Below are 14571 nucleotides of genomic sequence, written 5' to 3'. Positions count from 1 at the left end.
TTCCAGTCTGTGCTAGCAAAACAGTCCCGTAGTGTAGCATCCGCATCATCTGACCACTTCCATATTGAGCAAGTCACTGGTACTTCCTGCTTTAGTGTTTACTCGTAAGCAGGAATCAGGAGGATATAATTATGGTTAGATTTTCCAAATGGAAGGCGAGGGAGAGCTTTGTACGCATCTCTGTGTGTGGAGTAAAGGTGATGTAGGTTTATTTTCTTTTTCTGGTTGTACATGAAATGCTGGTAAAAAAAATTGCAAAACGGATTTATGTATGCCTGCATTAAAATCCCTGGCCACAAGGAGTAACCATTTTGTTGATTCTTATACAGCTCGTTGAGTGCAGTCTTAGTAGCAGCGTCGGTTGGTGGTGGTAAATAGACAGCTACGAAAAATATAGATGAAAACTCTCTTGGTAGATAGTGTGGTCTGCAGCTTATCATGAGATACTCTATCTAATTTGAGCAATACCTCGAGACTACCTTATTATTAGACATCGCGCACCAGCTGTAATTGACAAATAGAGACACTCCCCCACACCCACCCACTCCCCCACCCCTTGTCAAACCAGACGTAGCTGTTCTGTCCTGCCAATGCGTGGATAATATAATGTTATCCGTGTCGTCATTCAGCCACGACTCGGTGAAACATAAGATATTACAGTTTTTAATGTCCCATTGGTAGGATAGTCTCGAACGGAGATCATCCAGTTTCTCCAGTGATTGCACGTTGGCTAATAGAACTGATGGTAGAGGCGGGTTAGCCACTCGCCAATGAATTCTCACAAGGCACCCTGATTTCATCCCCCTGTACTTCCTTATTTTCACATGCGAATGACAGGGATTTGGGCCTTGTCTGGGAGCAACATTATATCCTTTGTGGAAAAAAATTGTCCAGTTCGATGAGTAATCGCTGTTCTGGTATCCAGAAGCTCTTTTCGGTCATAAGAGACGGTAGCATTAACATTATGTACAACATAAGTTACCAACAATGCAAAAAACCACACAAAATAGCACAATTGGTTAGGAGCCCATACAACAGTAGCCATCCCCTCCGGCAGCATTCTTTCAAGATTAATACTGGTTTCTCTCTTAAAGGCAAATTCAGGTAGCTCTCTATCCTTTGGCCAAGCACCACATAAATATGGAATGTTCGTATCATACGACAATGAAATGTGTCACCATGGCAACGACGGTATAGTACCGGTGTGATGTGCAGAGCGATGTAAGGATGAGGTCCATTAATCTGACTGGCTGGCTGAGATAGTGCCATCCCATTGATTGGCTGAGGCAAGGTGAGGCACGGAGCAATGAGGCACCTCTCCATGCATTGAGCTCCCCACAGTGTTAGAAAGCTGTCAGTCGGAACGGAGCTTGTCAGTGAGGAGGTGGGGGAGGGTCAGAGGACGACTTTTCAGTGAGGGGGTGTGGATGGAGGGGTGAATGGATGGATAAACAGATGGGGATGGAGCTTGTAAGAGTATTGTCATTCAGGGGCGTGAGGATGGAGGCTTGGAGTGAGGGATAGAGCCTATAGATAGGCAGCAGTAATTTCAGGGCTGTCTGCTTCACTAAATCATTGGTGCTGTGACATTGTCAGCTACCTTCACACATCTACACATCCTCTGTCCTACTTACAGACTTAGGCCGCAGCCAAAATGGCACCCTATTTCCTATATCTGGGCCCTGGTCAAAAGTAGTGCACTATATTGGGACCGAGTGGCGCATCGGTGTAAGGCACTGTATCGCAAATGCTAGATGCACCACTTCAGACCCAGGTTCGATTCTGGGCTGTATCACAACCGGCCGTGATCGGGAGTCCCATACGGCGGCTCACAATTGGCCCAGCGTCGTCCGGGTTAGGGGAGAGTTTGGCCCGTGGTAGGCCATCATTGTTAAGAAGAATGTGTTCATAACTGACTTGCCTAGTTAAGTAAAGGTTAGATTAAAAATGGTTGCCATTTGGGATGCAGTCTTACAGTTGCATGGCCATGAGGTAGGAGGAAATAGCAGGTAGGGTGATATGAAGCTGTGGCCTGCCTGAGAAAAATACTATTTTTCCACCCATCTCTCCTCCTCTTCCTCCTGTCTCACTCTTGCGGTGCTTTAAGACGGGTGAAAATGAGAGAATAAAGGAAAAAGAGGAAAGTGAAGAAGAAGAACATTATGACATAATAATGAAGGGGCCTGGTTGAATCTAAAGTCATTAGCCTCCTCTCTGGCGGTGCCTTCCACTCTCCTGATTGAAAGTCCAGGAGCAGGAAGTGGCACTGTGGTTGAAAATTGAGGCCCCGCGGACCAGCGCTGGATGTGCTGTTTGACAGAGTGTCCGACTGAAACCCTGTTAAACACGGTCACCAAAGGAATAGGGATGGGAAGGACGGAGGGTGTGTTTGTGTGTACCATCATTGTCCTCCCATGTTCATCAATGCATTAACATAATTCTAATTCTATTTCTACGCCCCCCTCTCCCCGTGGAAGTCTTATGGAGGTCCTGTGTGTCTCTAGTCCTTTAGACCCTGTTGAGTAATGGACTCTGATGGAGGGCGGCGACCCCGTTTGTCTATCTCTCTCCCTCTCTTACATGCACACACGCGCAAATACACACACACGCACACACACCCGCAAACACACACCCGCAAACACACACGCAGGACATCTTCCCAGGGCTTGACAATGTTTGACTCACACTGCGCTGGGGCTTTTTATAGATCTAGCAGTGTCATCCTCTTCATCCCCTCTGTGCACATTCATCAAGCCAGGAAATGAGATAGCATGACCTTCCATTTATGTCCCGTATAGAGACTTCCTGAGCCATGCTAATAATATACCTACAGTAGCCTACCTGAGAATAGTAATTAGGATTCATACAGTAGAGAGTGTATATAATGTTCTGGCTTCAGGCACCTGCAGCATACTGGTTTTATTTCAAGAATATGAGTGTATGAATCACATTTTTTCACTCCACAGAAAATACACCGAGTGTACAAAATATTAAGCACACCTTCCTAATATTGAGTTGCACCCCCTTTTGCCCTCAGAACAGCCTCAATTTGTCAGGACATAGCCTACAAGGTGTCTAAAGTGTTTCACATGTATGCTGGCCCATGTTGACTTCCTTCTTGATACACATGGGAAACTGTCGAGTGTGAAAAACCCAGCAGCGTTGCAGTTCTTGACACACTCAGACTGGTGCGCCTGGCACCTACTACCATACCCCGTTCGAAGGCACTTAAGTATTTGGTCTTGTCCATCTACCCTCTGAATGGCACACACACAATCCATGTCTCAATTGTCTCAAGGCTTAAAAATCCTTCTTTAACATGTGTCCCCTCCCATTCATCTACACCTGGACTCATCTGGTCAGTCTATATCATGGAAATAATGTTCCTAATGGTTTGTACACTCAGTGTGTAGTCATATAGTGACATCTAGTCACTTATCTCAAACAGTCCATGCCCATCTAATTTACTTAAGTGCTTCAATTCTTTACCGGTTTGTTATAGAGAAATGATTAAGAAACTTTCTTTAATGAGTTCTGTGTGCGTCCGCCCACGTTTAACAGTACAGTGGATGGTAATGTTATAATGTTAATGTGTGGGGCGTGTCAGCGAGCAGATGGATTTTTGATGAGAGATAATAGAAGTAATGAAGGTCTGAATCAATCACGAGAGAGGGAGAGGGAGAGAGAGAGGGAATATCAATCCCTAGCAGATGTGGCCCACCTGTGAGACTGACATGTGTTATCTAAGTCATTATTCCTTTCCTTCAGCTTCACTTGGTGTGACGATTGTAGGAGGGTTGTGTCATTTAGGAGTGGAACACACTGGAACACCGACATGGAACATACACACACACACATTCAGGCTCATTTCTAGCATCATCTTCACTGTTGTCGACCTGTACTGCTCTGAGAAGTTCGGGAGAAAGTTTTGAGTATATTTAAATGATGTAAAGGTTCCACCTATCGCTGCTTGGATGTTCTGTACCTTGTTTGAGCGAGCTCCCTTCAGCCTGTGTCTGGTGTGAAAAGGTTGAGGTGTGTTTAAAAGGCACATAATGAAGTTGGCATTTAAAGGCTAAAGGCATTTAAAGGCTGAGATGGGTACGTGTGCGACTAGACTGCCCTACCCACTTTTAAGAGCCCGACATCGCCGATACAGAAACATTTTGATATTATGCCCCAAGGATGATCGATTTCATCTGCATGTGACACTTTTTGTTGCGGTTGCTTTCTGTGAAACATGAACCTTGCAATTCAAACGCTTGTAATAGCAGTGTTTTAGTCCATACTAGATACGTCAGACATGGGAGCAACAGACAGAAAACAGAGTGGCCGGGATCAAACGACAACATCAACAAATCCAATCTAGCCAAACACTCCAATCAATTCAATTGACCGAGTGGGTGGAGCTGTTTCTGGTGTAAACATAGTGGAAATGGCCAGAAAACCTTGTCTAACCCAGGTCTTGTTTTGCCAGTGTTTATTTAAGGTGATTACCTGCTTAAGTTTGTGTATTGGCCCTGATATTGTTAACCAGTATGGATCTGTTAAAGATCTGCAGCACGATCAATAGGGCCAGAGTGTCAGATTAGCCTTCGGAATGGGTGATGCTCTGAAACGAGAGGATGGGAGGATGAATTAGAGCTATTAGTGTGACCTCTCACCTCCGACTCAATGATCTGTGGCTGAAAGTGAGCACTCCTCTTCCTTCCTCTCAGATGAATGTGTCCAGGTGGCCTCTTAGCTCTGAGAGCTCCCATCTCAACACCCTGCTCTAGCATGGCCATGGCCCTGACTCTGGAAATGGCTCCACCCCTCTCTCTGGGTTTAATACTTTGGATTGGCCCTCACAGAGGCAGGCTCTGTTGCTAGGGAGGCTAAGAACTGAGGCGATGTGCACCAAAATGGCTCTCTGACTCTCTCCATCTTCCTTTGGATGAAGGAGTGACCGTTCTTTTCTCCATCCCTTCCTTCCTCCATTTATCTCTCCTTCCTGCCTGTGCAACTCTACAGTGTTCTATTCAGCCGAATGTGACTTGTAATTTATCTCAAAGCATGCCATTACACCTATAGGACTAACCACTCTGTGTGTTTGTGTGTGTGTGTGCGTGCGTGAGTCCCATCTCAACAACCATCAAACAGCTGCTTCCCAGCTGCAAAGCCGGCGGTCACATGGCCAGCCAGACCTTATATCACATAGCTACATGCTCAATCTGACTAAAACACATCCGTGGCAACAGGTTTTCATTGTATGACGACTGGGGACTTCAAGTTCAAAGCCATCTCCCGCAGTGTTGCTCTGAAACAGGCACTGTTGTTGCGTTCCTTTCTGGAAACCCTTTCCCCCTCTTAGGTTATTTATCTGAGGTGTTGGAGTCTAGTGCCACTTTGTACACGACCCACAGCCCGGGTACCATGGTACCACTGTTCACTGCTTTACCCCATGTAGCTAGGTTCTGCTTGCTTTTGTGTGGGGGCAGTATAGGCCTGGCACCACAGCACCGCTGTTCACTAATTCACCCCATGTAGCAAGGCAGCTAGGCTCTGTTTGTTATTGTATTGTATGGGGAAGTGGGAGAGTAGGCCTGATGGTACCACTGCTCAGCCCATGCAGCTAGGTTCTGTTTGTTATTGTATGGTGCAGTGGGAGGTGTAGGCCACTGTGTCCATATCCATGGTACCACTGCTCACAGCTCACCCATGCAGTTAGGCAGTAAGGGTATGGTACCACTGCTCACAGCTCACCCATGCAGTTAGGCAGTAAGGGTATGGTACCACTGCTCACAGCTCACCCATGCAGTTAGGCAGTAAGGGTATGGTACCACTGCTCACAGCTCACCCATGCAGTTAGGCAGTAAGGGTATGGTACCACTGCTCACAGCTCACCCATGCAGTTAGGCAGTAAGGGTATGGTCGAACTGCTCACAGCTCACAGCTCACCAATGCAGTTAGGCAGTAAGGGTATGGTACCACTGCTCACAGCTCACCCATGCAGCAAGGGTATGGTACCACTGCTCACAGCTCACCCATGCAGCAAGGGTATGGTACCACTGCTCACTGCTCACCCATGCAGTTAGGGTATGGTACCACTGCTCACAGCTCACCCATGCAGTTAGGGTATGGTACCACTGCTCACAGCTCACCCATGCAGTTAGGGTATGGTACCACTGCTCACAGCTCACCCATGCAGTTAGGGTATGGTACCACTGCTCACAGCTCACCCATGCAGTTAGGCAGTAAGGGTATGGTACCACTGCTCACAGCTCACCCATGCAGTTAGGGTATGGTACCACTGCTCACAGCTCACCCATGCAGTTAGGCAGTAAGGGTATGGTACCACTGCTCACAGCTCACCCATGCAGTTAGGCAGTAAGGGTATGGTCGAACTGCTCACAGCTCACAGCTCACCAATGCAGTTAGGCAGTAAGGGTATGGTACCACTGCTCACAGCTCACCCATGCAGCAAGGGTATGGTACCACTGCTCACAGCTCACCCATGCAGCAAGGGTATGGTACCACTGCTCACTGCTCACCCATGCAGTTAGGGTATGGTACCACTGCTCACAGCTCACCCATGCAGTTAGGGTATGGTACCACTGCTCACAGCTCACCCATGCAGTTAGGGTATGGTACCACTGCTCACAGCTCACCCATGCAGTTAGGGTATGGTACCACTGCTCACAGCTCACCCATGCAGCAAGGGTATGGTACCACTGCTCACAGCTCACCCATGCAGCAAGGGTATGGTACCACTGCTCACAGCTCACCCATGCAGCAAGGGTATGGTACCACTGCTCACTGCTCACCCATGCAGTTAGGGTATGGTACCACTGCTCACAGCTCACCCATGCAGTTAGGGTATGGTACCACTGCTCACAGCTCACCCATGCAGTTAGGGTATGGTACCACTGCTCACAGCTCACCCATGCAGTTAGGGTATGGTACCACTGCTCACAGCTCACCCATGCAGTTAGGGTATGGTACCACTGCTCACAGCTCACCCATGCAGTTAGGGTATGGTACCACTGCTCACAGCTCACCCATGCAGTTAGGGTATGGTACCACTGCTCACAGCTCACCCATGCAGTTAGGGTATGGTACCACTGCTCACAGCTCACCCATGCAGTTAGGGTATGGTACCACTGCTCACAGCTCACCCATGCAGTTAGGGTATGGTACCACTGCTCACAGCTCACCCATGCAGTTAGGCAGTAAGGGTATGGTACCACTGCTCACAGCTCACCCATGCAGTTAGGGTATGATACCACTGCTCACAGCTCACCCATGCAGTTAGGCAGTAAGGGTATGGTACCACTGCTCACAGCTCACCCATGCAGTTAGGGTATGGTACCACTGCTCACAGCTCACCCATGCAGTTAGGCAGTAAGGGTATGGTACCACTGCTCACAGCTCACCCATGCAGTTAGGCAGTAAGGGTATGGTACCACTGCTCACAGCTCACCCATGCAGTTTAGGCAGTAAGGGTATGGTACCACTGCTCAATGCTCACCCAAGCAGTAAGGGTATGGTACCACTGCTCACAGCTCACCCATGCAGTTTAGGCAGTAAGGGTATGGTACCACTGCTCACAGCTCACCCATGCAGTTAGGCAGTAAGGGTATGGTACCACTGCTCACAGCTCACCCATGCAGTTTAGGCAGTAAGGGTATGGTACCACTGCTCACAGCTCACCCATGCAGTTAGGCAGTAAGGGTATGGTACCACTGCTCACAGCTCACCCATGCAGTTTAGGCAGTAAGGGTATGGTACCACTGCTCACAGCTCACCCATGCAGTTTAGGCAGTAAGGGTATGTTTGTATTGTGGCTGGAGGGTATATAACCTAGGCCGGATTTACTTTCTAACTGACAAAGGCTACAGTACTGGAGTTGAGGAGTTTGGATCCTGCTGCTGCCAGCAAACTGACGGGAACTGTGTGAGTGGGTCATATTGGGGCATTAGACTAAAGGGGCAGTTTCTAATTCAAACAAGCCCTTGTTAATAGTAACGGGAAGCACAGTCTGGCAAACATTAGCCATAATGAGGGGAATATTTATTTATTCATTTTATCTCCAAGTGACCTTGATTAAATGTCTACAGGATATGAGCGTGACTGACCGAACTGGCTCTTTTTCAGGCATCGTGATATTACAGTATGTTTATGTATCCCAAATGGCACCCTATTGCCCATATAGTGCACTCCCTTTGACACATGGGCCCTGGTCATAGGTAGTGCACTATAAAGGGAATAGGGTGCCATTTGGGATGCTGCCTATTTTCTGGTTCCTGAACTCCCCAAAACAAAAGCATTTTGTGTTTGCTTAGCTGATGTTTGTTGTGTGGGTTTCATGCACATTCTTTTGGGCCCGGATAGAGAGTCTGGAGTTTCTTGGCCATAACTTCAGTATTTCTGCATTAGTGGATCAGTAAATAACATATAATTGTGGTAATGAAGAAACCCTGCCGATTAATAACAGGATAATAGTAATCCCATTCTAGTAACAATGTCTTATCCAAGTAGGTTTAAAGGCAAACTCTAAAAATATGCTCATGTCAGATAATCAAAAGAGCTTGTTATGTCTCATTTGGCACCATCATTAAGGACTAAAAGTGAACAAAAATCTATCATATCAGCCATAGTTACCACTACTGTTGAATGTCCCCTCCCTCCTAGCCTCCAGGCCTCCCTGCACAGCCTCTGTTCCCTCCTGCTCTGTGCTCTGACACTGACTGGCTAATGGTTCCAGACAGGTGTCAAAGGAAGTGTCTCAGTGATCTGTCGCTACGCTAACTAACACCTCCCACCACCCACTGCCCTTCTATAGAGACACACAGACACACACACACATCAGCAGGAAGTGATGTGCCAAGCTTCCTATCCCAGAGCTCCCAGCTGTGAGGACGCTGGGTTAAAAAGATGGCAGTATAGGGTCATAGTCATTATGGTAAAATGTAGCAAAGAAAATGATGCTTTCTTATTGGATTTCTGTGTCAGGCAGTCTTTTCCTCTTTCAGCCCATTTTCTTATGTTTGGTGGCTAATGAACACGACCCAGGCATTAAAGTACTGCATGTGCCAGGCCTAGGCTGTTACTGCTCATTATAAATGAACAAGACAGCACAGACAGTGGCAGTTAAGTACCTGCTCTTGGTGCACGCTTCTCTGTTCTTTTATGTTCAAGCCCCAGTCGTTTCTCTCTTCCTCCCCGTTTCCTCTTTCTCAGCCTATTTTAGGAAATCAGAAGGACTTTTCACTCGTTAACTATCTATCCACTCCGAGGCGATTGCTTTTTCTTTCCTCATTGTTAACGCGGCAGCTGTAATTATTCACTGGGGGGGTTCTTGTCTCTGCAGCAACAGGTAGAGGGAATGTAATTTGTCATTTTCCTCTCATGCTAATTATCTAGACGACGAAAGCAGAAAAGCCATCGTTGCATTTCCCTGTTAATTATTCTCACCTTTCAAAGTGCCGGTCGTTGGGTCTGAGTCGTCCTGGCTACCTGTCCAGTGCTCGGCGTGTGTTTACCAGAAGGAAACAGAGTGCCACTAAATGCTCCTCATCTGGAGAGCTCAGCACTTGTGTCAAGGGGCGCTGGATGGAATTGTTTCAGGCGGAGGAGGAGGAGGGAAGCGTGGCCATGCATCCAATTAAAACCGCGTTCTCTGTGAACTGTGCTGCTCTGTGAAAACCATGAAGGGAAAATTGGAACGCATTATAACAAGGCTGTTTTGCTTGAAATGTAAGGGAAGTGACAAAAGGGAGACTGTGTGTATGTGTCCGCTTGTTCGTGTCTGTGTGCGTGCTTGCGTGCGTGTATGTTGCATATGCTTATTTGTGCACGTGTGGTGTGTGTATACATATGTGAAAATGCAGCCAGGTCACCCATGATACAATTCAGTATTCAACGTTCATCCATGTCTGAGGACGTCGGGAGATGACGTGGAAGTCGGCCACTAGGGGCAGCATTGAGCGCTGTTACCAAGTCGGTTTTGGTTTTGCTATGGCGTTGTCGACGGGCACGGTGGATGGGCTTAAGCATCTGCCTCTGATTCCAAAATTTGCCCGTTTGAATCCAGTGATAGAAAGTTGTTTTTGAGATGTTTGTTTTAAGCCTATCCCTATCCCTAACCTTAACCCTTACCTTAACCATTCAGAGTTCAGGGCTCCCGAGTGGCGCAGCGGTCTAAGGCACTGCATCTCAGTGCTAGAGGTGTCCCTACAGACCAATGGTTAGATTCCAGGCTGTATCACAACCGGATGTGAGCGTCGTCCGGGTTAGGGTTTGGCCGGGGTAGGCCGCCATTGTAAATAGGAATTTGTTCTTAACTGATTTGCCTAGTTAAATAAAGTTTTTATTTATTTTTATGCCTAAACTTAAGATTTCGGATGATGTGTAATTCTGACGTGAGACTAAGAGGTACTTGGAATATGTCGGTCCGTAATAGACAGATTTAGATAAAGGTGTTTTGAAGCACACACTCTCTCTCCAATCCAGACATGTCTGTACTTGTTATTTAAAGTGGATCTTTGAAGTGATGATGCAAGGTGGTGGTAACCAACTCCTCCATTAGAGGGAAGGGAAGTGAGGAGTGACACGGGGCGATGCGTGCTGTGCTGTGGAAATGAGGATGGGCATGGGCTCGACTCTGATAGACTAGAGTAATGGAACTGGGAGGCAGGAATCCCGCAGTGGTTGTTTCAGACCTTAAGAAAAGAACAGAGGGGACAGAATGGGAAATACTGACTTGGACGGGAACAGACACCTGCTTTGTTCTGTGTGTGTTTTTCAATCAATATGAAGTATAGTGAAGCTGGCTTCTCTGTGTTGCGGCACACTGATCTACAACAACAAACATATATTAAGATGATATTGTTACTTAAAACATGTGATCATATTTAAAGAATGAAAAGGTTGCCTGCCTTGTCTCCCCAGAGCACACTGCATCCTCAAACCTTAATGAACAGACTCACACAAACACACCTACCCACCGACACACTCCTCCCTCCTTACTGGGAGATGCAGGTTCTGTTTAAGAAACTAAGGGGTCGTTTGGTGTCGTGTTAATCACCTTGGCATTAGTTCCCAGGCTGATTTGATTAGTTCCTGTTAAGTCTAACTAACTTCCCATATATGAGGGCCCGGTGGTAACTCCTAGACCTAAATTACACAGAGAATTAAATTATACCGTGTCCCTTTTGGGCCGGTGGTGGTTCCTCCTATCCAACAGACAAGGCTTTGGGTTGTATTAAAAACAGCTAAACATGTTAAAAACGACTTTGACTTTTCAGTGTAGTATGAACACCATCATTAAAAGAGGCTTGAGAAAAGAGTCAAATGAGAAGCAGTCCCCTATATACACATCAGTGAGACAGCTATTATAAATGAATCTTCTGTGAAATTCATCAGAACTCACGTTTAGCCAAATTAGATCCAGCCAACATAATTTAATTTGTCTTTGCAAGTTGTCATTCATTTCTGTGAAATCCATTTGTCATTTGTTGAGGCACGATGTAATAAAATGCTTTTCAGAGTACTGTTGGGAGAGGGCCAGGGTAAATATCCCCCCTGTAATTACCTGCAATTGCTCTTAAGCTACTAAATTTGCAAAATGACCCTGTGATAATGGAAACAAATGTACTTTCAGCAACGTACATAGGAAGTCATGGATTTTGTGTTATTTTTACCCTCTCAAATGCTTTTTGTAATGGTAAGCATATGTGTAGTTCTGGTTTTGTTATTTTTGGTTATATCTGCCTGAATATATGGCTACGTCTGAAGTGATATCCTATTTCCTGGGTCATAGTCTCATAAGGTAAAAAGTAACACACTTTGTTGGGAATAGGGTGCCATTTCGGACCAAGCCTATATTGGTGAATTGTAACGGCTCTTCTTCAGGAAGTGGATATCCTCCTGCTCAGTGAGTGGTGGTTAGGCTGTAGATTGCACCGCTGACCCTGACTCTGAGATGAACTGATAAGTGGCCTCTCTCTTCTCCTCTGCAGCACAGTGAAGCCTTAGGGAGAATACAGATCAGTGTGTGTGTGTGTGTGTGTGTGTGTGTGTGTGTGCGTGTGTGCGTGTGCGTGTGCGTGTGCGTGTGTGTGTGCGCGTGTGCGTGTGCGTGTGCGTGCGTGTGTGTGTGTGTGTGTGTGTGTGTGTGTGTGCTCTGTCCTTGGACAGGAGAAGGGGACTGGATCATAATAACTTGATGGGACTGGGACACTTGTTTTCTGTCTGGAACAATGGCTTTTCCCATGTGAGATGGAATACTGAAATGGGAGAACTAACCCAGGTCTTTTGGATGTACGAAATGTCTGGTTCCATGGCATCTTACTATAATGTCCCTAATGTGAACTAATTCCCATGATCAATGTTGGTGTAACTTAGCTAGCTAGCTTGTTCCGCTGAACTGAAACAGTGCATGTCTAATGTGCTCCCTCCTCTCTCCTTCACTCTGGTCACACACAGGTAACTACCAGCTGTCTCCGACTGTGAACATGCCCCAGGACGACACCGTCATGATCGAAGATGATAGGCCACCTGTGATCCCCGCCCACATGTCTGACCAATCATCCTCCAGCTCCCACGATGACATGGGCTTTGCTGCAGATAACCCAGTGACTTGGGACGTGCCAAACCAAAATGAGTGGTGAGAGAAAGAGATGACATTTTACACCCCAGCAAGGTTTTCTTTACTTTTTGGCTGTAGCACCCACTGTCTGATTGAATTATTGATATCATGATGTTCTTGAAAGATGCCCTTTGTGTCTAGATTCCGTGTGTTATGGAACATTTCGTATGTGGGGAGCGTTAGGGCATGAGAAAGTGATATCTGACACTATTCTTTTAGTGTAGTCAAGTGTCTGTGTGCCTGTGCTTCAGTGTGTGCATGTGTGTGCGCACGTGGCCTTGTGTGTCTGTGTGTGCGGGCACGCGTGCACACACCTTCATGACTATGTGCGTGTGTGCGTGCACGTGTTTGCCTTTGTGAGTGTTTAATAATGGATGTGACCTAGGAGGAATATGGAATATGGTTGAGTTAAACATCTCTCTGGGGTCCTAGCCAGTCCTCTTTCTTCCCCAGGGTGTCTCACACTTCCCCCTGGTTTGGCCTCCTAGAACATCTTGAGCAGCTAGTATTAAATATGGAACCAGGGGCTCAGCAGCCCAATGACGGGCAGGGGTCATGAGTCCTCTGGGATCGTACACTCAATTCAATGGTGCCTTACCTAGTGGTTCTGCAGTTTTATGAGGAAAATTGGGCTCCAGTGTCTCTGGCTCAGTGTAAACAATGTAGGTATATATAATGCTTCTGTATAGAAACCCTGATCGTACATATGAAAGCGTGAATGGTATTTATTGATTACAGTGTTCAGCTACAGGAATTGGTGGTGGCATTTAAGTAGGTTTGCAAAGCTACTGGTAATTTACCAAAGTGACCAGAATATTCAGTAACTAACAGGTAATCTATAGCAATCTATGGTGACTTTGGTAATTTATACAACAAAAATGCATCTATAGTAAACATTTTATATGTATGTGTTCATATTGAGTTTTTAGTGTATGGACCATATCTTTCAAGAGAAAATAGACTAATTAATGAAAAAAACATCTAATCGTCAATGGCATTATTTTCAATTAACTCTCCCAACTATTGACTTTTTTTCACAACTGCCACCAGTTTGGCACCAAAACAAATACATTGACAGAGTAAAATAAACAAGTGTGTTCAAACATAGTTCATGCTGAAACCCTCATATTAAACACATTCACTAAACGGATGGTTTATATTTAGGGTGATGTTTTACAGCATTTAGGATGTTTTACCGTTGTGTCATTCTATTTTTTATCTTAAATCATCTTATTTGAATATTTGATATATTGTACTTGTGATTAGAACACACAGAGGGCAAGAGATACTGTAATTACAGACATGTATTGATCATCTGAATTACCCCAAAGGGCCACTAGGTGTCTTGTAATAAATTACATATAATCCTTGAAAGTTACCAAGATTCTGGCAGTTTACTGGTAAAACTTCAAAAGTTTCCAGTAATATAACCTCCCTTTGCAACCCTACATTTAAGTATAATATCTTTTTTTATGACTGTCCATGACAGATGTTTGTTCCAGGACTCACATCCGGCCTCCTAGAGACCGTATCAAGACTATTTTCTTTCCTTTATCTCGATTGGTCAGGCAAGATCATGTGAAACATATCGCGATATGCTATTGGACAGTACAGCAACACAGTGATTGACTAGCAGGGAAGAGTTATTCTATTAGTCAGAGATTCCATTCTGCTGGAAGGAAGGAGAAGCCTGGTCAATCTCTCTCTCTGTTTTTAGTATTTTTATTTTAATCACCAAGAGACATACCTCCATATTTCCTCTCCATCTCTCTCTCTCTCTCTCTCTCTCTCTCTCTCTCTCTCTCTCTCTCTCTCTCTCTCTCTCTCTCTCTCTCTCTCTCTCTCTCTCTCTCTCTCTCTCCCTCCCATCTCTCTCTCTCTCTCCTCCATCTCTCTCCCTCTCTCCCCCATCTCTCTCCCTCATATCTCTATCTCCCCTC

The 14571-nt window shown here is 45.9% G+C and overlaps 1 protein-coding gene across 5 annotated transcripts in view; it reads left to right on the top strand.

Moving 5' to 3' along the window:
* LOC118361156 (partitioning defective 3 homolog) overlaps positions 1-14571 on the top strand; it is a 592408-nt gene that overhangs the window by 350069 nt on the left and 227768 nt on the right. For all 5 annotated transcript variants that reach the window (XM_052483308.1, XM_052483311.1, XM_052483309.1 and 2 more), the window contains one exon: positions 12469-12649. In XM_052483308.1, coding sequence (XP_052339268.1) covers positions 12469-12649 — 181 coding nt within the window. The remainder of the gene's footprint in view (positions 1-12468; positions 12650-14571) is intronic.

Source organism: Oncorhynchus keta, chromosome 28 (genome assembly GCF_023373465.1).
Source record: "Oncorhynchus keta strain PuntledgeMale-10-30-2019 chromosome 28, Oket_V2, whole genome shotgun sequence".
NCBI classification, from domain to species: domain Eukaryota; kingdom Metazoa; phylum Chordata; class Actinopteri; order Salmoniformes; family Salmonidae; genus Oncorhynchus; species Oncorhynchus keta.
Note: the sequence above shows the minus strand (reverse complement) of the source record. Positions and strands in the feature narration are given on the sequence as shown.